Source organism: Paroedura picta, chromosome 1 (genome assembly GCF_049243985.1).
Source record: "Paroedura picta isolate Pp20150507F chromosome 1, Ppicta_v3.0, whole genome shotgun sequence".
Lineage (NCBI taxonomy): Eukaryota > Metazoa > Chordata > Lepidosauria > Squamata > Gekkonidae > Paroedura > Paroedura picta.
Genome location: NC_135369.1, coordinates 14,607,761 through 14,631,167, shown reverse-complemented (window position 1 = coordinate 14,631,167; position 23,407 = coordinate 14,607,761). Strand labels below are relative to the sequence as shown.

Sequence of the window (23,407 nt, the reverse complement as noted above, 5' to 3'; positions counted from 1 at the left end):
ACTAGGGGACATGACGAAGAGGCAGGCAATGGCAAACGACCTCTGAACATCCCTTGCCTGACAATCTTCGTCTCTCCTGGCTACACGACACATGCCATACAATAAATAAGAACCGTACCAAGAAGAATGCCTCTTCTGTGCATGGGCAGAGTACTTTTACCTGAATGGCACATTCCATCTTCTCCTACCTACAAGCACGTGTCTCGGATTCCAATCAGGCTGCAAGGTTGCATCTCAGGGTTGAGCAGGGATGCCAGCCTCCAGGCGGGACCCGAGGATCATCTCCCGACTACAGACTCTAGAATACAGGGATCAGTTCCCCTGATGAAAATGGCTGTTTTAGAGTGTGGACTCCATCGCACCGTACTCCTCTGAGGTTCCTGTCCTCCCCAGGCTCTAATCTCCACATCTTCAGGAGTTTGCCAAACTGGATCTGGCAGAAAACAAAAAGGCCCCCAAAACCCCATCCTCTGCTGGTGGCCAGGGGGAAACTGGCAGCCCTCGTTTTGAGTTAACTCATCACCCTGAACGTCGTAATACACAATAGCTCCTCTGTGGCAGCTTATAATTTTTTTGCTTGGCAAAGCTGGCGTGTGGGGAAAAGAAAGTGGTTCTCTTAAAACAAGTCTACCCAAAGTCTATGTTTTGGACACAGGATTACCACCTTCAGGCCCCGATGCAGGGAAAGCTTGTGGCGCTGAAATCCTACTCGTCAGAATTGAACCTGAGCATGATCTAACTTTCTGTAGATCGGAGGGCTTGGCATTTCTTATTTTTGGTACAAAAGCAGCTTGGAGAAGTCTTATACATGTAGGGCCTGCTTTTAAAACATTGTGGTTAAAGATAGGATCTTTGATATATACCAAAAATAAGAAATTTAATATATATATTATCTCTCTCTCTATATATATATGTATGTTAACTAAAACTGGAATTCAGATCCAGATACCGTAAAAGATGTTTAAGAAATTCTAACAGCAAATTGAGTTTTGATTCACGATGCCACACCGGCTGTTCAATGAGATGGCTTTGAGACAAGATTGGGCAAATTCACGGGGCGGGACACAGTTCTGGTGTGGCGGCTCAATGGAACTTCCACGTTCAGAGGCAGTCTTCCCTGCCAAGTGAGGGACAGCTATTGTTTTAACACCTTTCTTGTGAGCTTCCCCCAGGCAGTTAGACAGCTCTTCTTATCCACAGCACTGACCCAGCCGTGATTTAGCAAGCCATTTTTAATCTTCTTATTTATCTGGGGTTGATGTTTGGTTTGTGAACCGATAAGGTGGTCCCCCTGACTCCCACGAGAGGGGACGAGACCAAACCTTGCTCCCCCCTCCTGCCCCTATGAGAGAAGGAAGGAAACAGGAGGGATGCTACTAAAAGCCTGCAGAAAGATAGGCCTCGGTGTTGCCATGACAACCCAGCGCCTCCTTCCCTTCCAGCCTCAGCATCCTCCTCACCATCTATTGCCATTTAGCAATTCAATATTAAGGGGAAAAAAACACCACCAGAATCGCTTCCCATAGTTGCCTTTCAGAAGGGAAGGAGAAAAGACGTGCGAGTTTTCTAAACGCCCCCTCAATGTCCTGCTCTCCCCAAAGCATTTCTGCCGCTTGCAAAATGGCCGCCCTCCCCCAAATTCATGGTTAATTTTTTTCCCCAGGGCCTTAAGAAAAGAAAAGAAAAAAATTGGCCGGGACAAGGGAGCATCACCGTACTTACAAAAAAAAAAGGGCCTGGTTAAATCCTGAAGCCCGCTCCAGTGGGGCAAGGAAAGGTGTTCCCGGCCCTACTCCCCAGATTTCGGAAAAAAGCAAAAACAAAAAAAAGGAGGAAGAGAAGACGACGAGATCTCTATTCAGCAACACCCTCCCCCAAATTCGAATGAAAAATGCTGGAGAGAACTTAGCTCCCCTCCCCTGTTACAGCCCCCTCCCGGACCCCCCCCCAATACTCTGCCCCCCTCGCCCCCACCGCTCAGTTCCCTGCCCCACAATGAGATCTTTGCAACGAATGCAGCTCGGGGGGAGGTCTTGTCCGCGGAGAAATAGGCACTGTTTCTTCACCAAAGAGAGAACCGGTGGACCCTGTTCTTGGGGCTGGGACGGTGTGGGGGGATTGGGATTGGCGCAGCAGCCCCTGTCCGAGATGAGGCAGCAGAATATCAGTGTCCAAGGCAGCCAGGAAAGGAAAGTCTTGCAACGTAGTTGGCTTCGGACGCAGGGTCCATCCCCTCCCCACGGCCGCAGAGTCCTCGTGTAATTCCATTGTCCGGGTGGGGGGCATCTCTTAGAAGAGAGTGGGGACCGTCTTCGGGATCCCGCCCCCCTCGGCCCCGTCCAAGGGCTCTGTTAGAAACTCACCAATGTATAAACCATACTGGAAGGCAGCAGAGAGAAAGGAGAGAGAAAAGAGGTTACTTTGTCATTAGAGTGGAATTCCGGCGAGGCAGGCAAATAAAGGGTTATGGTTAGGCCTCCGGCGCACTTATAACATGATCACTGGCATACCAGGGATGCCAACCTCCTGGTGGGACCTGAGGATTCCCCCAGGATTGCAGCTCATCTCTTCAAATGTGTCAGAGAGAACGGCTCGTCTAGACTACAGAGAATTATTCCTCTGGGGAAAATGGCTATTTTGGAGGGAAGACTCTATGGCAGGGATGGGTGGCCACCTTTCTTAACATCTTCTATGAAGGCAGCTACAGGCACAAGGGTCCTGTAACCGGAATTGCATACCCTGGCCTGACTCACCTGTACAGGTAATAGAAGAACGACAACAGGTAAAAGGCCAGTTTGCACCAGGACTCTTTCTGGCAGTAGTTTAAGATGTCGGCGTTCATGATGGATACAGCATCGTACATCACTTCTGAGCCATCTGCCGGGCGGTGAAAGTACCTGGAGAGAAGGAAGGAGGAAGACAAATGAGTAAAGGCTTCAAAGGAAGGGAAAACCAGGGCTGCATAACTTTGAGCTGGGACCACTGTGACATGTTCCCAGTCCCTTCCCCATAACATGAGCCGGGTGACCTTGGGCCTGTCAAGTTTCTCTCAGGACTCTTTCAGCCTGACTTACCTCATAAAGTGTCTGTTGTGGGGAGGGGAAGGGAAGGCAATTGATAGGTGCTTTGAGACACATGAGGCCTGCTGGGTGACCTTGGGCCAGTCCCAGTTCTCTAAGGACTCTCATTTCGAGCTGCCTCACAAAGGGCCTGTGGTGAGGAGAGGAAGGGAAGGCAATTGCAAGGTGCTCTGAGACACACAAGGCCTGCTGGGGGACTTTGGGCCAGTTCTGGTTCTCTCAGGACTCTCTTGGCCTCACGTGCCTCACAATTGTGGGGAAAGGAAGGGAAGGCAATTGTAATCTACTTTGTGACTCCTTAAGGTAGAGGAAAGCGGGGTATAAAACGGTCTTCTTCAATGTTTCTGGCCAACTGCAATGGCTTACTCCTCAGATTTCTGGCCCTGGGGCCTGTGTGGGACATCACTTTAAAGCAGGATTTGCAATGCCAACACCGATTTCAGTGCCACGGACAAACTCCAAACAAGGAGACCACCGTTTCCTTCAAGTGTGGCAAAGTGAAGTCACCCACGGACAATGCAAGATTTTTTTTTTCTTTGCAAGTTTGGATGGTCTCCCCATGTAGGGAAAACAACATTATTTTACAGCTCCCCCCCCCCCCAAAAAAGAAACCATCACATTCCCATGAGAACATCAGAAGAGCCCTGCTGGATCAGGCTAGTGGTCCATCTAGTCCAGCATCTTGTCTCACACAGTGGCCAACCCTCTGGAGGGCGAACCACAGGGCAGGGAGGCCGAGGACTTCCCCTGGTGTTGCTTCCTGGCTCTGGGATTCAGAGGCTTAGTGTGTCTGAGTGCGGAGCTTCCTCTTGGTCACCATGGCTAGTAGCCATTGAGAGACTTATCTATCAAATCTTCTTTTCATAGAATCATAGAGCTGGAAGGAGCTACTTGGGTCCTCTAGTCCAACCCCCTGCAGAATGCAGGGAATTCACAACTACTTGCCCACCCACAGTGACCTCAATTCCATGCCCAGATGCTGCCCCCCATCCAAAAAAACAAACAAAACCCACAGAATCCCTGGCCAGTCTGTTTTTAATCCTGTGGCCATTGTTACACGGCAAATCCACATTTTAATCACTCTCTGTTTAAAGCAGCATTTCCTTTTGTTTGTCCTGATCCAACTGCCCATCAGCTTTACTGGGCGTCCTAGCACTTTGGGGAGGGGGAGAAAATGTTCTCCCTGGACACTCTCTCTCCACCCCATGCATGATTTGAGAAGCCTCTCTTACATCCCCGTACCCCCAATCATCTTCAGCTTAGAAAAGTCCCAGACAACCCAGATTGAGCTGTGAATTCCCTGCATTCTGCAGGGGGTTGGACTAGATGGCCCTGGAGGTCCCTTCCAACTCTATGATTCTATGAAGGCGCTGCAATCCCCTAATCATCTTGGTTGTCCTCCTCTGTACTTTCCCCAGTTCTGCAATATCCTGAAACGAACTGAGCATGCTCACTGCAGTCTAAGAGGCGCAAAATGCTAAGGGCAGCCGCGAGTCAGTCAAGGGGAGGGGGGGGGATAGCATGAAAGGATGGAGAGAACAGACCAGCCCAAACCCCTGATTGCATATAGCATGCTGGAGGGGGAGATCTGGGTTAGAGGAAAAATTCCCCCGTCTGCAGTTTTTTACAACAGAAGAGGGATGGATAACATCTGCAAGCAAAGGGCAGTCTCTCCATTCTTTCCGCCCTCCTTAAATTCTTGTAAGCCCCAATTTCCAAGAATGCTGCTTCAAACCTACAGAGATGTACAGGAATAGACTATAATCTAACTATCCTAACGGGAAATGCAGGGAAATGTAATGATCCCTCCGAGTTATTTATTTATTTACCTCCAAGTGGGTCACATTTCACAGTTAACACCGTAGGAGACCTCCTTTTAGAATTCTGCTTGCTTTCTTTCGGCCAGAAGCTTCTGCTGGGGTTTGGTTCAGCACCCAAAATCGGGAGATCAGGAATGTGGACTACGTATATCGCAGGCTCACTGGTGAATGCAATATTTAGGTTGCAACTTTAGAACGTTCTTACTATGGAGGAGGTCTGACTGCATTCGGCTAGACACACCTCTCAGCAAACGTGCTTAGGATCACTTGGTCTGTCAGGTAAAGCGGTTAGGTTGATTGACTTTATCCTTTAAATTTATTCTCTAAATTTATTTAAAGAATAAGCTTTTGAAAATAGATACCTCTATTTAATCCTGTTGTAATATATGGCTGTGAAAGTTGGACCATAAGGAAGGCTGAGCGTCAAAAAATTGAGGCTTTTGAACTCTGGTGCTGGAGAAGACTCTTGCGAGTCCCTTGGACTGCAAGGCGAACAAACCGGTCAGTCCTAGAGGAGATCAGCCCTGACTGCTTCTTAGAAGGCCAGATCCTGAAGATGAAACTCAAATACTTTGGCCACCTCATGAGAAGGAAGGACTCCCTGGAGAAGAGCCTAATGCTGGGAGCGATTGAGGGCAAAAGAAGAAGGGGACGACAGAGAACGAGGTGGATGGATGGAGTCACTGAAGCAGTCGGTGTGAACTTAAATGGACTCCGGGGAATGGTAGAGGACAGGAAGGCCTGGAAGATCATTGTCCATGGGGTCGCAATGGATTGGACATGACTTCGCAACTAACAACAACAACAACAACAACAACAACAACAACAATTTAATCCTATCATGACCTGGGTGGTTTGGGCAATCCAAATTTCAACAGATCTGGGAAACTAAGCAGAATTTCTCCTGGCTAGTATTTGGGTGGGAGACCTCTGAGGAATTCTAGGGTCGCTAAGCAGAGGCAGGTAATGGCAAACCAGCTCTGCTCATCACCTGCCTAGAAATCCCTACAGTGGTTGCCGTAAATGACATGCCATTTGAGGGGCATTAATTTTAATCAGGAAATGCAGTTTTTGAAGATACTGATTAGTATATAACATAGTACAGTGGTTCTCAGCCTGGGGACCGGGACCCCTTTGGGGGTTGAACGACCCTTTCACAGGGGTTGCGGCAGGGCGAGCAGCTTGGCGGGAGGGCACCATCCACACAACAGCCTTGTGAGGTAGATTGTGATAGAGCATCCATCTATCTGGAGCATCATAAAAGAGTGAAATCGGCATGGTGAGATGAGAGGCAGAATTGAACTGAGCAACCCTGGGAAAAAAGCCGATTTAGGAACAATCATGAGCAATGGATCTTCATGCCATTGCTCAGTTTCAGTTTAATTTGTGCGAAAGAACACTTGCATAATTTCATGGTTGGGGGTCACCACCACATGAGGAACTGGATTAAAGGGTCACGGCACTAGGAAGGTTGAGAACCACGGACATAGTATGATAATGATCATACCACATAAAAAGTGTCAGGTGTTTCTGACGACGCGTACCTCTGATTGGCTCTCACTGGGAGAGAATTCCCCCATCAGGTTGCGAGCTCTCCCAGACTGAGGACCAATCAGAAGCCACGCTTCACACAGCCCCGCCCCCCCAGCTCCTCCTCCTCTTGGCACTTCCCATCATGGTGAACCACAGCCTCTGGCCATCTGTCCGCCCACCCTCCACTCCAGGCCCACTGCACTTTATGTGTTTCTGCTGGCCAGGAAGCTGGGGAAGGTCCTCCTCTCATGCTACAGCCAGGCCCCGCTGTCACCAGCCCCCTGGCCTCAGGGGGAGGCAGTGGGAAGCTAGCAGACACACTTTGTTCTGAGCCTGCTGCTCTCTCCGGCTTCCTGGCTGGTGACAGAGGCCGAACAAGGGTGACTGCGCATGCTCTGGCCTGGTCCCACTGCTGTCGCCAGCCTCCTGCCAACAGGGAGAGGAGGCAGGAGGCCAAACTGGCATGCTCAGCCCTGGCCACACCGCTTTTGCAGGCCTCCTGGCCAACGGAGCAGAGAGCATGGTTCACAGCTGGCACACTGTGTGCCCACTACACTGCTGCTCCAACCAGCCTCTTGCATGGCAGGAAAGCTGGGGAGGGGCGGCAGGCCCCCCCCCCCACGTATTTAAGAAATGGGCTTCGCCACTTGTATGATATAAAAACTGGAAGCAAGGACCATTGTGGAAGAGGGATTCCTTCCTGAGAGAGAGAAAGGGAGAAGAGCTCTTCCAAGATGGATGGTTGTTGGTAGTTGGTGTATTACAGCAGGCACCATTTTAGAAGAGGTATTCCGGGCTCAACTCTCCTCCATGCCAAGAAAGCTTGCTGGATGACTCCTTGTTCCAGTCACACATTCTTCGCCAAACCAACCTCACAGGGATGTCGTGAGGAGAGAATGGAGGAGAGGAGTCCTCATTGGGGAGAAAAGGAGGGTAGAAATGAAGATAGAGAAACAAACAATATTTCCTCCTGTGTGAGAGAAAAAGGAGGCTGCTTTTCCAAGATGGTCTTGCCTGTAAAATCCGTGTATTTTCAAACCATTTCTTGCCAGTTTTCTATTGATTGAAACTTGTGCTTTTGGTTGACTGAAATCTCTTTCATTGGGCCACAGCCTGAATTTCCTCAAATTTCCTCTTTCTCCTCCTCTACCTCTCTCAACTCTACTCTTGCAACCGTGAGATGAGGAGGTTTATGACTTTCATCCTTTATTTGATGTAATAAATTAGTTTACTTTTTGGAGACGTCTTCTGAGTCGCTTTGTTATTTATTCCCTTGAGGAACTTGATAATATTATATTACTCCTGTTGGGTCCACTGTAGAACAGAAGCACTATAGGAGAACACGAAAACAATATAGCAAAGCGAAGGAAACAATGAGTTATTGGCCAACTCTATCTTAGGAGCGCAATGCAGAAAGGGAGAAGAAAGTGGGTAGATCTAGAGCAGAGGTCCCCAACCTTTTTATCACCGGGGACTACTCAACGCTTGACAATTTTACTGAGGCCCGGAGGGGAGGGGGTAGTTTACTCCTCTACTCTCAACCACTGCCCTAACGCTCTCTGGTCGCTATGGTAATGTTTAAACATCCCTTCAAAATAAGATACAGACACGCCACAACAATGAACATAAGGAACATTTTAACTCATGACAATGACAAATCAATGGGAACCCTGAGCTTGTTTCTCTGCAATGAGATAGTCCCATCAGGGAGTGATGGGAGACAATGACACCCGAAGTGTGTTGTAAAGGGCCAGGGGGGGGGGGTGAAGTAAAGGGCCGGGGGGGGGGGAGAAGGCGTCCTTCATGGCCCACCTCCAATTAGTCAACGGACCACATGTGGTCCGCGGCCCACAGGTTGGGGATCATTAATTTAGAGGACAGATGCACTACAGTCTGCATACCTCAATCTGATCACTCACTGAGTATTGGCAACATGCAAAATTATGTTATTTTGATAAATCTCCACTCATGTTATTTCCCTCCATTTTTTGATTAAAGCAAAACAAGCCAAAACAGCCACTTCAAGCTTGGCTCCTTCTTAGAGTTGTTCTCTATGTTGTATGGGATAAGTCTCATTTATTCATTGTCCCTTCTTGGAAATTTTAATTTGGGACTTATATTATGTATATTGTTTATTATCTTATTTCTTATTTTTAGCTTCTGCTGCTGATGAAATGCAATTGAAACAAGGATACACCGGAACCTTGTTCAGCTCAGCTTTCAGCACCATCAGCTCTCATAGTTGTTTAAAGGAAACACAATAAAGAGAGTTTATTTTCACCCTTTCTTCATCACGCTCCTAAGATATAATGGGTCCACTGTGAAACGGGGGACTACCGGGGCCTTGTTTGGACTTCAGTCGGAACTAATCTGCTGGATTTTGGCCTGAACTAATTTTTGCCTTACATTTGCAGTCTGAAAGGGGCAGCATATAAATTAAACTAAATCATAAATAAAATAAGTAAAAAAGGGCAAGGCTGCAGGCTCGGTCTCCGCATCTGAGTCCCCAGGTTCATCTCCAGTTAAAAGGATTTCAGGCACCAGGTGCTACAAATGGCTCCCTGCCTGATGCCCAACTGAGCAGACAGAACTGAGCATTCCGAATATATTGTTTAAAATTCGATATAATTTTAATATAACTGCTTGCACAAAAAGGAAGCAGGGGCGATTTCAGATGAAAGAGTCCTTCCTGAGAGTCAGAAAGGGAGAACCTCATCTAAGATGGTAGAATCATAGAATCATAGAGTTGGAAGGGCCCTCCTGGGTCATCTAGTCATGGAATCATAGAGTTGGAAGGGCCCTCCTGGGTCTTCTAGTCATAGAATCATAGAGTTGGAAGGGATCTCCTGGGTCATCTAGTCATAGAATCATAGAGTTGGAAGGGCCCTCCTGGGTCTTCTAGTCATAGAATCATAGAGTTGGAAGGGCCCTCCTGGGTCTTCTAGTCATAGAATCATAGAGTTGGAAGGGCCCTCCTGGGTCTTCTAGTCATAGAATCATAGAGTTGGAAGGGAACTCCTGGGTCATCTAGTCCAACCCCCTGCACTATGCAGGACACTCCCAACCCTATCGCTCATCCACTGTAACCTGCCACTCCCTTGAACTTTCACTGAATCAGCCTCTGGGTATCGGAACAGGCTCCATCTTAGAAGACCAATGCAAAGAAGCACCACAGATGAGCCATAAGCAAGAGAGCAAGGTACACCTGTGTGAGAAGGCTACTGAGTTAATTAACAAAAAAACTGTCAAAAACCTTTTATTTTCTTTGGAGTCCAGCCAGAACGACTTCCGGATTTCATTTCGTTTTCAGGGATCTTTCCTCAGTGTCTGGGAGGGCATTTACAAAGCCTCCCTTGTAGACTTCACTTGAAGAGTGGGTCCTCGTAGAGAAGGAGAGGGAGAAGGTTTTTCCTTACCTACTAGATATGTCTAGAGACGGCGAAGGCACTTTAAACAGCTCAGGACTATGGCTTTGGCTTGTAGTGGTTAAGAATAGCAGCCACTACTCTGGTGCGCTGGGTTTGATTCCCCACTCCCCCACATGCAGCCAGCAGAGTGACCTTGGGCCAGTCACAGTCCTGATAGTGCTGTTAGAATCATAGAATCATTCTATAATTCTAACAGCAGTATCAAGACTGTAACTGGCTCAAGGTTCTCACAGAGCAGTCCTATCAGAGCTCTCTCAGCCCCACCTACCTCACGGGGTGTCTGTTGTGGGGAGAGGAAGGAAAGGCGATTGTAAGCTACTCCTTCTGGCAGTGAAAAGCAGAGTATAAAAACCAACACTGCTTCTTCTTATATACATTGTAAATGCACTCCTAGTCACTGAGGAAAAATCCTTGAGAACGAAATAGAATCCGGAGATCATTCTGGCTGGCCTCTGAAGCACAGAAAGAGTTTTGAGAGGTTTTTTTGTTAATTAACTTGGTAGCCTCTTCAGACAGGAGTTCCTTGCTTTCTTAGACGCATTCCAGATTCAACTCTCCCGCTCTGCCAGAAAGGCTTGCTGAGTGACCCAGGGCCAGGCACATTCACTCAGCCTCACCTGGGTTCATCTCCAGCACAACTGCAGGATCAGAGGCCAGACTCCACCAGGCAGATTTATATGGCCAACCCGTAAATCCAATGTGAGCTTTTTTTCACCTCAGCTGGCCAATAACAGTGACCATCTGACCCAGTGGTCCCCAACCTTTTTATCACTGGGGACTGGTCAACGCTTGAGAATTTTACTGAGGCCCGGGGGGGGGGGGGTAGTCTTTGGCCGAGGGACGTCGCCACCACCACCTGAGTCCCTGCTCCGCTTGCTTTCCTGTTGGTGCCCCTGACTTCCCCCCGCCTGCTGGGGGCGCTGCCACCAGCAGCTACGCAGTGTCACGCCGAGGGGGAGCCCCAGCCATGGCAGCCGCTGGAAAGCACCAAAGGTGAGCTGGCGGCAGAGTGTCAGGGCAGCCCCCGAGGCAGCAGGCAGGGAGGACGAGGAGGAGCCTTGGCCCGGTACCGACTGATCCACGGACCGGTCCTGGTCCCCGGGCCGGGGGTTGGGGACCACTGATCTGACCTGCCGAATGTCTGCCTGATGCAGACGGCTTTAAAACCACAGGAATCCTGCCAGAAACATGGAGGGCGCAACGCTGAGGACCATAGTTCTTGCCCCACATTCAAGTTCAGATTCCAAAACATCCAACAGGGAAGAGTGCAAAGTGGACATGTGATTCGCATCCTGCGATTGCCTTTCCCAGTTTCTACAGCCGCCTTGGTGTTGCTGGGCCAAAGCTTTGTGGCAAAGATAAGGCAGGGTTAAGTGTCCAAAACTCACCTCCACAAGTGGTAGAAAAGCAGAGGAATATTAAGCCCCAAAGTCACCCACTCAGCTGCACAGAGAAACATCAGGCAGAAGAGCCCGTGGATGGAATATTCCGGAACCACGAGCTGTAAGAGAAAGGCGGCCATTAGTACCCCACCAGAACTGTTAGGAACTGCTGCAGAGTGGAGGGTGGGTGGACTTTCCTGAATTATTATAGTGAAGGGTGTAACCTTCTCCTCATGCGCTTCCCACCCACGATGGCGTCAGGCATGCTCCCGTTGGCCAGATGTTTGCCAGGAGTTCTGGGCTTGGAATTTAATTCTGAGGCATGTGAATCATAGAACCATAGAGTTGGAAGAGGCCCTACAGACCATCTAGCCCAACCTCCTGCTCAATGAAGTATCAGCCTCAAGCATCCAGGATCAGTATCTGCCCAGCTGCTGCTTGAAGACCACCAGTGAGGGGGAGCTCACCACCTCCTGAGGCAGCCCATTCCACTGCTGAGCTACTCGGACTGTGAAAATTCCCCCCCCCCCCCCGATAGCTAGCTGATATTGTTCCCCACATGGCTGAAACCCATTACTGTGGGTCTTATCCTGAAGGCGCGGTTTGGAGCGGGATCCTGGCAAGTGACATGAGGTGACACGAGCCTTCTCTCCTACATGGTTTCCCCAACCGGAAAGGGGCCAGGGGAGCTGCTAGTGGTCCTGCTGGGGAAACTCATATGTACTTATGGGGCTACAACTATACTTCCCTCAATGGGAGAAACAGTGGCTCCCTAGAGTTGGCTTTCTCAACCAGGGTTTCATGAAGCCCTGGGGTCTCTGGACGGTCCTGGAAGGGTTTCCCTAATGGTTGGGAGTTCATTAATTTTTAATACGTTTTTAAAATTTGTTAAACATTTATTGGGTCATATTCCCATATAAAGAGCCTCTTGTGGCGCAGAGTGGTAAGGCAGCAGACATGCAGTCTGAAAGCTCTGCCCATGAGGCTGGGAGTTCGATCCCAGCAGCCGGCTCAAGGTTGACTCAGCCTTCCATCCTTCCGAGGTCGGTAAAATGAGGACCCAGCTTGCTGGGGGGTAAACGGTAATGACTGGGGAAGGGAATGGCAAACCACCCCGTATTGAGTCTGCCACGAAAACGCTAGAGGGCATCACCCCAATGGTCAGACATGGTGGTACCTTTACCTTTACCTTTTTATTCCCATATAAAGTCATGTCGACCCACCTCAAGAGCCCCTGCTACCATGCTGGAAGGGGCTCATGGGAATTGTAGTCCATTGTTGTCCATGGACATCTGGAGAGTCACAGTTTGCCCACCCCTGCATTACAGCGTTGCTTTGGTGCTGATGCATCACAATCCCAACCCTAGCATCTTGTAAAAATACAGATATCATGTGGAGTTCTGCCAGAAAACCTCCCTGTGTGTGCAAGAATGATTTGAGGATTTGCAGGGCCTGTAGCACCAGAGCCAGTTTCAAGAGTCCTGGGGCCCTAGCAGAGTACAACTGTGGTGGGAGCAACCACACGGAGGGACCCCCGCCAGTGGAAAGGGGTGTGACTCCCAAGTGTCCTTAAAGAGGGAAACTTGGGGAGGAGAGAGGCTACAGCTTTGATCAGTCAATGGGTGTGGGGGGGGAGGCATCATGCAGGGCCAGTAGCACATGCAACATGTGCTACGTGGATAAACCAGCCCTGTGTGTGCTGGGGAGATGAAGAAGCTTTCTGGATTCCCCACCAGGGAACAACTCGGTTTTGAGTTCAAATTCCGCCTGAGGACTCGCTCAGCAAGTCAGCGTCAGCTCAGCAAGTCAATGTCAGCCATTCTCCCACCTTATCAGGGTGAGTGTCTGTCTGTCAAGGGGCTGGCTCTTGCTGCCAGAAAAATTACCTGCCTTTCAGAAACAGGTTGGCCTTCTAAAGAGGCATCCCTTGTAATGGAAAAGAGTATTTGAGAGGAGAAAGTCAGGGGAGGGAAAGGGCTGTGGGGGGGACAGGTAAGACAAAGGGCTGTTGGGGGGGACAGGTAAGACAAAGGCACTCACCTTTCTCAAGAGGAAGCATGGGGGGGACAGGTAAGACAAAGGCACTCACCTTTCTCAAGAGGAAGCATGGGGGGAACAGGTAAGACAAAGGCACTCACCTTTCTCAAGAGGAAGCATGGGGGGAACAGGTAAGACAAAGGCACTCACCTTTCTCAAGAGGAAGCATGGGGGGAACAGGTAAGACAAAGGCACTCACCTTTCTCAAGAGGCAGCAGATGCGCTCGATGTTTTTCAACCTCTCTCTCTGTGTGGAAGATAAATTAAAAGAACAACCTGAGTTAAACTGGGAGAAGAGGTGGGGTGGGGAGAAGGAGGAGGAGGAGGAAACCGGGTTCATTGTTCGCATGGATGCAATCAAATGGAAATAAACAGTTCTGTAAGGCAGGGGTAGTCAACCTGTAGTCCTCCAGATGTTTATAGACTACAATTCCCATGACCCTCTGCTAGCAGACGCTGGCAGGGGGCTCATGGGAATTGTAGTCCATGAACATCTGGAGGACCACAAGTGGACTACCCCTGCTGTAAGGAATTGCATCACGGGCAATTAGGAAGAAAGAGTATTAATCCGATTAAAATAATTTGGTTTTAATTGCTGGTTGATGACACACGCCTCACGGAGTATTGGAAACCTGAACCCAGGTTAATAACATCCATGAAGAGGTGTGTGAGACAGCAGGCATCAGGTGAAAGGATCCCTGGTCTGAGTGATAAATTCACACCATACGACACAATATATGAGATAGAAACCCCTGGGCCCATTCTGCACACGTTGGATAATTCACTTTTGACGTCCTTTTGCAAATGGATTTTCCTAGGTCCATTCTGTACACATTAGATAATGCAGTTTCAATGCACTTTTAGATGTAGATTTTCCTGTTCTGCACAGGAGAATCCAGCTGAAAAAGCACACTGAAAGTGCATTAGGCAATGTTTGCAGAATTGGCCCTAGGCAGAACAGGAAAATCTACTTCTAAAGAGCATTGAAAATGCATTATCCAACGTTTGCAGAATGGGCCCTGGTAGGGATTAATATATAACATTTTTTTAATGTGTGTCTTATTGGAAAAGTTTGTACTCTTCACCACTGTGCAAGGCCCTTGAGGCTGAAACGCATGTGGTCTGTGGTTGGCCATTGGACATGTTCATCAAATCTGTATGTGAAATTACTAGACTTTATGTAAATCCTGTGGTCTGATATTCAGGCCTTCTATGTTTTTAACTTTGGTCTTGTGTACACCATATGACAAATATTATTTTTATTTGATGTAGCTTGACCATTGTTGGTAGTTTCAGCATAGTTTGGGTTGAGTTTGTTTTTTTCTTTTCCTAAATTTGCCCTGACTCAGAGACCTTATCGTTTTACTGTTGTAAACCGCTGTGAGTCCACCCAGGAACAGCGGTATATAAATCAAAATATAAATAAAATAAAAATAAATAACTGAACTTATAAATTTCTGGTCAGAGCAAAAACAGCGGCTACTCTGCCTATAACCCTTTAACAAAAGAGGAACAGAACTTGAACCCAGAACCTTCTGTAGACAAAGCAGGGGCCTTCCAAAATTTGGTTTTCTACAAGCACCGTCCTCGTGCGCCCTCCTCATCTACATATAGACTTAAAACAAGAATCAAGACACAATCCATGTCACAGATTGTAAATACGAATGCAGTCTAAAGCCTCACCAGCATTGAAAAACCAAAAATTAATACACTGAGCCCACCAACAAAGCATTAATGCAGGAAAAAATGTTTTCACTAGAGCTGCCAGGTCCCTGCTGGTCAGTGGTGGGGGATGTAGGTGTTAAGGTTGCCAGATCCAGGCCGGGAAATTCCTGGAGGTTTGGGGATGGAGCCTGGAGAGGACAGAGACCTCAGTGTGGTATGACAACACAGCATCCACCCTCCAAAACATCCACTTTTCTCCAGGGGAACTGTTCTGATGAGGAGCTGTAATTTCAGGGGATCCCAGGTCCCACCTGGAAGTTCACAGCAAAATAACAGTTTGTTTGTGTAGCTATATAAACAATAAGGCAGTAAGTTGTTAAAAGTTGTAAGTCCTGTTTATTCTCCAATCCTTGGCTGGTCAGAGGAAAATTTCTCAATGAGGCTCCCTGAACAGGATTCCAGCACAACAAAACCTGTTTGACTTTCTTCAGCAGCATTAGCAAAATGTCAGGTCATCCGTTCTCAGCGGAACCTGGCTCCCAGTGGTTTGTGTATCAAATCTTAACTGGGCATCTGTGGAGATATTCATCTCGTATCTATTCATCATCATTAACAAGAGAACAAATTTCCACCTCGTATGGGAAGGATATTAAAGACAACATGGGCAGAATAAACATGGTTGTGTGACACAGTCTACTAATGTAAGAGAATTAATTTTTGCTATATATTCAATGTCATGTAAGGCAGGGGTAGTCAACCTGTGGCCCTCCAGATGTTCATGGACTACAATTCCCAGGAGCCCCTGCCAGCAAATGCTGGCAGGGGTTCCTGGGAATTGTAGTCCATGAACATCTGGAGGGCCACAGGTTGACTACCCCTGGTCTACAGCATTGCTGAGACTCCACCTGGAGTCTTGTGTTCTGGGTCCTGGGGACCCAGCCCTGCTAGGAAAGGCTGAGGAACTTGGGAATGTCCAGCCTGGAGCAGAGGAGGCTGAGAGGGGACAGGATGGCTCTCTTGAAGAATCTGAAGGGTGGTCACTTGTGTATGGGAAAATAATGCAGAAGATATTGTTACGAGGACAGGCTTCTGTCTTCTCTCACATCACATAGCTTTGTTCCTTCCATTTTAGTTTTCTTGCTGAAACACAGGTATAAGTTGCAAGGATTGCTCATGTATAAACATGGTTAGAGCCTCTTGTGGTGCAGAGTGGTAAGGCAGCAGAAAAGCAGTCTGAAGCTGTCTGCCCATGAGGCTGGGAGTTCGATCCCAGCAGCCAGCTCAAGGTTGACTCAGCCTTCCATCCTTCCGATGTCGGTAAAATAAGTACCCAGCTTGCTGGGGGGTAAACGGTAATGACTGGGGAAGGCACTGGCAAACCACCCCGTATTGAGTCTGCCATGAAAACGCTGGAGGGCGTCACCCCAAGGGTCAGACATGACCCGGTGCTTGCACAGGGGATACCTTTACCTTTTAAACATGCTTATCTCAACCTTTTGAACCTGGACACTGGAAGCTGGGTGAAGATTCACATGATCTCAGCTTGTTAACAACAGGTGGTGCGTTATAATTGGGAGACATCACGAGCCTCTGTTTTCCTTATGAAAAATGCTCCTAATATGACATATTGGGAAGTAAGAGACCTCCCCCCCCCCCCCCCGTTTGGGGCTTTTAGTTGTAGTTTAAAAACTAGTTGTTAGCTGAAATCTGGGAGCCCCGTGTAGGTCAGGCCCAGACGCTGCACATCCCTGGCCAGGGGTCACAATTTCTGCTGCTGACGGGGCTCCCAGCGGCTGATTAGAAATTAGAAAACTGCTTATTAGGTGAGCATGAATGGGTGGGATTGGATTTGATGCTGATTGATGCAATTGTGAAAATCGGTGTTGCAATTGCCTGCTAATTATTATACTAAATAAATCACCACCCATCCACCGCTACAACAGTGTGCTTACTGTTTTCAAATCCTAATAAAAGAACCGTTTGCCCCTTTGACCTGGCAAGACAATTTGGAGGAGGGCAGGGAAAGGTTCCTGTGGGCAGCAGAGGAGAGGACCCGTAGCAATGGCTTTAAACAACGTGTGGGACAGTATCGGCTGGATATCAGGGGAAATATTTCACCATCAGAATAATTCAGCAGTGGAAGGGGCTGCCTAAGGAGGCGGTGAGCTCCCCCTCACTGGCGGTCTTCAAGCAGCAGCTGGACAGATCCTTCTCATAGAAGCTTTAGACTGATCCTAGACTTCAAATACCTTTCCTTCTTCCTAGATGAGAACAATCTCTAAAAATAAAATGCCTTGGTGCTGGCTCCGTTGTGAGGTGGGGGGGCTGGAATGGACTGCTACTAGGGCAGGGGTAGTCAACCTGTGGCCCTCCAGATGTTCATGGACTACAATTCCCATGAGCCCCTGCCAGCAAATGCTGGCAGGGGCTCATGGGGATTGTAGTCCATGAACATCTGGAGGGCCACAGGTTGACTACCCCTGCCCTAGGGGCCCTCAGCTCACACAAACACCCTGGACAAAATTCAGATGGCGTTTTCCTTTGGGTGAGAACAACACACTTGATCAGTTCAAAATACTTCTCATGTACACACTCAGGAACCAAGCAAAACAGTCTGTGTGTGTGTGTGTTGGGGTGTGTGTTGTGGCTCAGTGGCAGAGCCTCTGCTTTGCAGGCTGAAGGTCCCAGTGAAAAAGGCAGCAGGTGGTGGGAAAGAACTTTGTGGGGCAAGTGACTGATTTAGTATAAGGCAGCGTCCTATACAGGCTTCCTACGTTTGGTTACAAACAGACAGAGGGGATGCCAAATGAGACTGGAGAAGTGGCTCAAGGGGACTTCATCTTCCCCGCCGTGGCTCAGTGGCAGAACATCTGCTTCTGCATGCAGAAGGTCACAGGTTCAATCCCTGCCCTCTCCAGCTAACACACTGACTCTAAGGCAGTGGTCCCCAACCCCCCGATCTGGGGACCGGTCCTGGTCCGTAGATCAGTCAGTATCGGGCCGCAGATCCTCCTCATCCTTCTTCCTGGCTACTGCCTCAGGGGCTACTCTGCCACCGGCTCACCTTTGGTACTCTCCAGCGGCCGCCATGGCTGGGACTCCCCCTCGGCATGGCACTGCGCAGTTGCTGCTGGCAGCACCCCCCAGCGAGCGGTGGGAATTCAGGGGCACCGGTGGGAAAGCAAGAGGAGCAGGGGCTCAGGCGGTAGCAACGTCCCTCAGCAAAAGACTACTCCCCCCCGGGGCCTCAGTAAAATTGCTCTAAGGGACCAATGGCCTGACTCACTATATATAAATACAGCTTCATGTATCCACTGTATTCTTGCCTTGAGCTAAGCTGATCATAGAATCATAGAATCATAGAATCATAGAATCATAGAATCATAGAATCATAGAATCATAGAATCATAGAATCATAGAATCATAGAATCATAGAATCACAGAATCACAGAATCACTGAATCATAGAGTTGGAAGGGCCATACAGGCCATCTAGTTCAACCCCCTGCTCAACGCAGGATCAGCCCAAAGCATCCTAAAGCATCCAAGAAAAGTGTGTATCCAACCTTTGCTTGAAGACTGCCAGTGAGGGGGAGCTCACCACCTCCTTAGGCAGCCTATTCCACTGCTGAACTACTCTGACTGTGAATTTTTTTTCCTGATATCTAGCCTATATCGTTGTACTTGAAGTTTAAACCCATTACTGCGTGTCCTTTCCTCTGCAGCCAAGTAGATCTAAGTAGAAGCTTTCGGTTGAGGCCAATGAAACAACCCCATCGAGCAGAGCCCCCATAAGCCCCCTCCCTACCATCAACTGGGCCCAACAGATATAATAGAGGTTGAATGCTATTCAGTGATTATAAACTTGTAGTTTATAACAAGTTGTAATGTTTGGAATGAGTTCATAATTGTCAATGTATTCTTTGTACCATATCAGTGTCATGGTGGATTATGAGCTGTGAACCTTTACTGTAAACCGCCCTGAGCTGCAAAGGACAGCGGCACACAACTCGAATGAACGAACGAACAAACAGCATACAAATTTGCCAGCTGCTCTGTAAGGGAAACACAGTTACATGTGCTGCAGCTGCTTTTAAGTGAAAACCTTGGGAGATCTAGTCACCCCTCTCACATTTAGCGTAGCCTAAAGGTTGAATAAATAAATGTGGTTGATTTTAATTGTGATTGTGAATTTTAAGAGTTTTAAAATTGATTTAACAACTGTTGTCTATTTTGGAATTTCTGGGAAGCCGATCAGAGCCTCTGAGGAACGGTGGGGTTTTAACTGCAAAAACAAATAAACAAACGTTCTTACAATAACCCTGCAAGGTAGGCCTGCAGCCGGGCAAAGTATGCCGTTCCTCTTTCTTGCAGGGGAGGGTCGGAAGCACAGATTGCCCATCTAATGAAATGGCTTTTGGGCATCTGTGGCAGAGGGAAGATTCAGGACCAAGGACTGCCTGCTTCATAGCTCCGACCTGACGCAACAGCAGCATCCACTTTTTGGGTTTGGATGCCTTTTTTCAAGGCCGTGCAACTTGACCAACTCGCTCCGAGAGAGAATCACCTGACAATTGCTCGGGACTAAGTGGAGCAAGCATACAAAATTGGGGCACAGCATGAAAGAAGTTGAGCAGCGGAAGCTAAAGAAGAAGAGTTGGTTTTTATAGGCTGCTTTTTTCTACAAGGGGTCTCAAAGCGGCTTCCAATTGCCTTCCCTTTCCTCTCCGCACAGCAGTCAAAAGACTTGGGAATGGGCGACTATGTTGTCAACTCAGACAGTTCATCTCAAGAGATCAGTTCTCCTGCTGAAAATGGATGCTCTGGAGGGTGGACTCTATGGCAGTGTCCCTGTCCTCCCCAAACTCTATTCCTAAGTGTCCAGTTTTCTAACCTGAATCTGGCAAAACATACCCACCAGCGGCCAGGGGTTCACCTGGCAACCCTGATAAGATCAGAAGAGCCCTGCTGGATCAGACCAGGGGTCCATCTAGTCCAGCATCCTGCCTCACACAGTGGGAGGTAGGTGGGGCTGAGAAAGCTTCTGATAAGACTGCTCTATGAGAACAGCACTATCAGGAATGTGACTGGCCAAAGATAACCCAGCTGGCTGCATGGGGAGAAGCGCAGAATCAAACCTGGTTCGTCAGATTATAAGGCAGCTCTCTTAGCCACTACACCAAGCTGGCTCCCATCTCTGCGATGATCAAAAATGTAAAACGGACGCCATTCCCAACCACAACTGGCAAGAACAGTCTTTGTGGCAGGAGACACATGAACACAAGCAGCTGCCTTACACTGAACTGGACCACAGATCCATCAGCTATCGAGGATCTCAGGGGTATCTTTCCCATTGCCTACTGCTTGACCCTTTTAACTGGAGTTGCTGAGGATTGAGCCTGGGGCCTTCTATATGGCAAACAGAGGTTCTTCCACTGACACATGGTAAACTGGCTGATAAGAACCTTGCAGTGTACAGGTATATCACGCAGGAGTGAACAGGTATATCATGGAAGAAACTTCTGTGGGCCGGACCCTGTGTGATCAGGTCCGTGAAAAGTCTGGCCAAATTGCAGTGTGAGAAAGAGGGGGAGAGAAAATATTAGAATCATAGAATCATAGAGTTGGAAGGGGCCATACAGGCCATCTAGTCCAACCCCCTGCTCTACGCAGGATTAGCCCTAAGCATCCTAAAGCATCCAAGTGAAGTGTGTATCCAGCCTTTGCTTGAAGACTGCCAGTGAGGGGGAGCTCACCACCTCCTTAGGCAGCCTATTCCACTGCTGAACTACTCTGCCTGTGAAATATTTTCCCCTGATATCTAGCCTATATCGTTGTACTTGTAGTTTAAACCCATTACTGTGCATCCTTTCCTCTGCAGCCAACGGAAACAGCATCCTGCCCTCCTCCAAGTGACAACCTTTCTAATACTTAAAGGCGGCTATCATGTCCCCTCTCAACCTTCTTTTCTCCAGGCTGAACATTCCCAAGTCCCTCAACCTATCTTCATAGGGCTTGGTCCCTTGGCCCCAGATAATCTTCGTCGCTCTCCTCTGTACCCTTTCAATTTTATCTACGTCCTTCTTGAAGTGAGGCCTCCAGAACTGCACACACTACTCCAGGTGTGGTCTGAACCAGTGCCATATACAATGGGACTATGACTTCTTGTGAGCAGATGGGTCATATTGTAAGCAGATGGGTCAAAAAGCCAGGAAATAAGAATGTAAGAGCCCTGCTGAATGAACCCAGTAGCCCATCTAGCCCAGCATCCTGCCTCATATAGTGGTTGGCCAGTCCCTCTGCAGGGCCAGCAACAGGGCAGGGAGGCCGAGGCCTTCCCCTCATAAGGACACAGGAGAGCCCTGCTGGGTCAGACCAGGGAGGGTCCCTCCAGTCCAGCCTCCTGCCTCACCCAGGGGCCAGCCAGTCCCTCTGCAGGGCCAGCCACAGGGCAGGGAGGCCGAGGCCTTCCCCTCATAAGGACACAGGAGAGCCCTGCTGGGTCAGACCAGGGAGGGTCCCTCCAGTCCAGCCTCCTGCCTCACCCAGGGGCCAGCCAGTCCCTCTGCAGGGCCAGCCACAGGGCAGGGAGGCCGAGGCCTTCCCCTCATAAGGACACAGGAGAGCCCTGCTGGGTCAGGCCAGGGAGGGTCCCTCCAGTCCAGCCTCCTGCCTCACCCAGGGGCCAGCCAGTCCCTCTGCAGGGCCAGCAACAGGGCAGGGAGGCCGAGGCCTTCCCCTCATAAGGACACAGGAGAGCCCTGCTGGGTCAGACCAGGGAGGGTCCCTCCAGTCCAGCCTCCTGCCTCACCCAGGGGTCAGCCAGTCCCTCTGCAGGGCCAGCAACAGGGCAGGGAGGCCGAGGCCTTCCCCTCATAAGGACACAGGAGAGCCCTGCTGGGTCAGACCAGGGAGGGTCCCTCCAGTCCAGCCTCCTGCCTCACCCAGGGGCCAGCCAGTCCCTCTGGAGGGCCAGCAACAGGGCAGGGAGGCTGAGGCCTTCCCCTCATAAGGACACAGGAGAGCCCTGCTGGGTCAGACCAGGGAGGGTCCCTCCAGTCCAGCCTCCAGCCTCACACAGGGGCCAGCCAGTCCCTCTGGAGGGCCAGCAACAGGGCAGGGAGGCCGAGGCCTTCCCCTCATAAGAACATCAGGAGCCCTTCTGGGTCAGACCAGGGAGGGTCCCTCCAGTCCAGCCTCCTGCCTCACCCAGGGGCCAGCCAGTCCCTCTGCAGGGCCAGCCACAGGGCAGGGAGGCCGAGGCCTTCCCCTCATAAGGACACAGGAGAGCCCTGCTGGGTCAGACCAGGGAGGGTCCCTCCAGTCCAGCCTCCTGCCTCACCCAGGGGCCAGCCAGTCCCTCTGCAGGGCCAGCCACAGGGCAGGGAGGCCGAGGCCTTCCCCTCATAAGGACACAGGAGAGCCCTGCTGGGTCAGGCCAGGGAGGGTCCCTCCAGTCCAGCCTCCTGCCTCACCCAGGGGCCAGCCAGTCCCTCTGCAGGGCCAGCAACAGGGCAGGGAGGCCGAGGCCTTCCCCTCATAAGGACACAGGAGAGCCCTGCTGGGTCAGACCAGGGAGGGTCCCTCCAGTCCAGCCTCCTGCCTCACCCAGGGGTCAGCCAGTCCCTCTGCAGGGCCAGCAACAGGGCAGGGAGGCCGAGGCCTTCCCCTCATAAGGACACAGGAGAGCCCTGCTGGGTCAGACCAGGGAGGGTCCCTCCAGTCCAGCCTCCAGCCTCACACAGGGGCCAGCCAGTCCCTCTGGAGGGCCAGCAACAGGGCAGGGAGGCCGAGGCCTTCCCCTCATAAGAACATCAGGAGCCCTTCTGGGTCAGACCAGGGAGGGTCCCTACAGTCCAGCCTCCTGCTTCACACAGGGATCAGCCAGTCCCTCTGCAGGGCCAGCAACAGGGCAGGGAGGCCAAGGCCTTCCCCTCATAAGGACACAGGAGAGCCCTGCTGGGTCAGACCAGGGAGGGTCCCTCCAGTCCAGCCTCCTGCCTCACACAGGGGTCAGCCAGTCCCTCTGCAGGGCCAGCAACAGGGCAGGGAGGCCGAGGCCTTCCCTCATAAGGACACAGTAGAGCCCTGCTGGGTCAGACCAGGGAGGGTCCCTCCAGTCCAGCCTCCTGCCTCACCCAGGGGTCAGCCAGTCCCTCTGCAGGGCCAGCAACAGGGCAGGGAGGCCGAGGCCTTCCACTCATAAGGACACAGGAGAGCCCTGCTGGGTCAGACCAGGGAGGGTCACTCCAGTCCAGCCTCCTGCCTCACACAGGGGCCAGCCAGTCCCTCTGCAGGGCCAGCCACAGGGCAGGGAGGCCGAGGCCTTCCCCTCATAAGGACACAGGAGAGCCCTGCTGGGTCAGACCAGAGAGGGTCCCTCCAGTCCAGCCTCCTGCCTCACACAGGGGCCAGCCAGTCCCTCTGCAGGGCCAGCCACAGGGCAGGGAGGCCGAGGCCTTC

The 23,407-nt window shown here is 50.2% G+C and overlaps 1 protein-coding gene across 1 annotated transcript in view; it reads right to left on the bottom strand.

The window, feature by feature from the left end:
* Positions 1–1,970: 1,970 nt before the first annotated feature.
* CNIH2 (cornichon family AMPA receptor auxiliary protein 2) overlaps positions 1,971–23,407 on the bottom strand; it is an 84,145-nt gene continuing 62,708 nt past the window's right edge. The window contains exons 3-6 of the mRNA XM_077323002.1: positions 13,480–13,527; positions 11,250–11,362; positions 2,754–2,897; positions 1,971–2,379 (exon numbers count right to left, since the gene is read on the bottom strand). Coding sequence (XP_077179117.1) covers positions 2,352–2,379; positions 2,754–2,897; positions 11,250–11,362; positions 13,480–13,527 — 333 coding nt within the window. The 3' untranslated portion in view covers positions 1,971–2,351. The remainder of the gene's footprint in view (positions 2,380–2,753; positions 2,898–11,249; positions 11,363–13,479; positions 13,528–23,407) is intronic.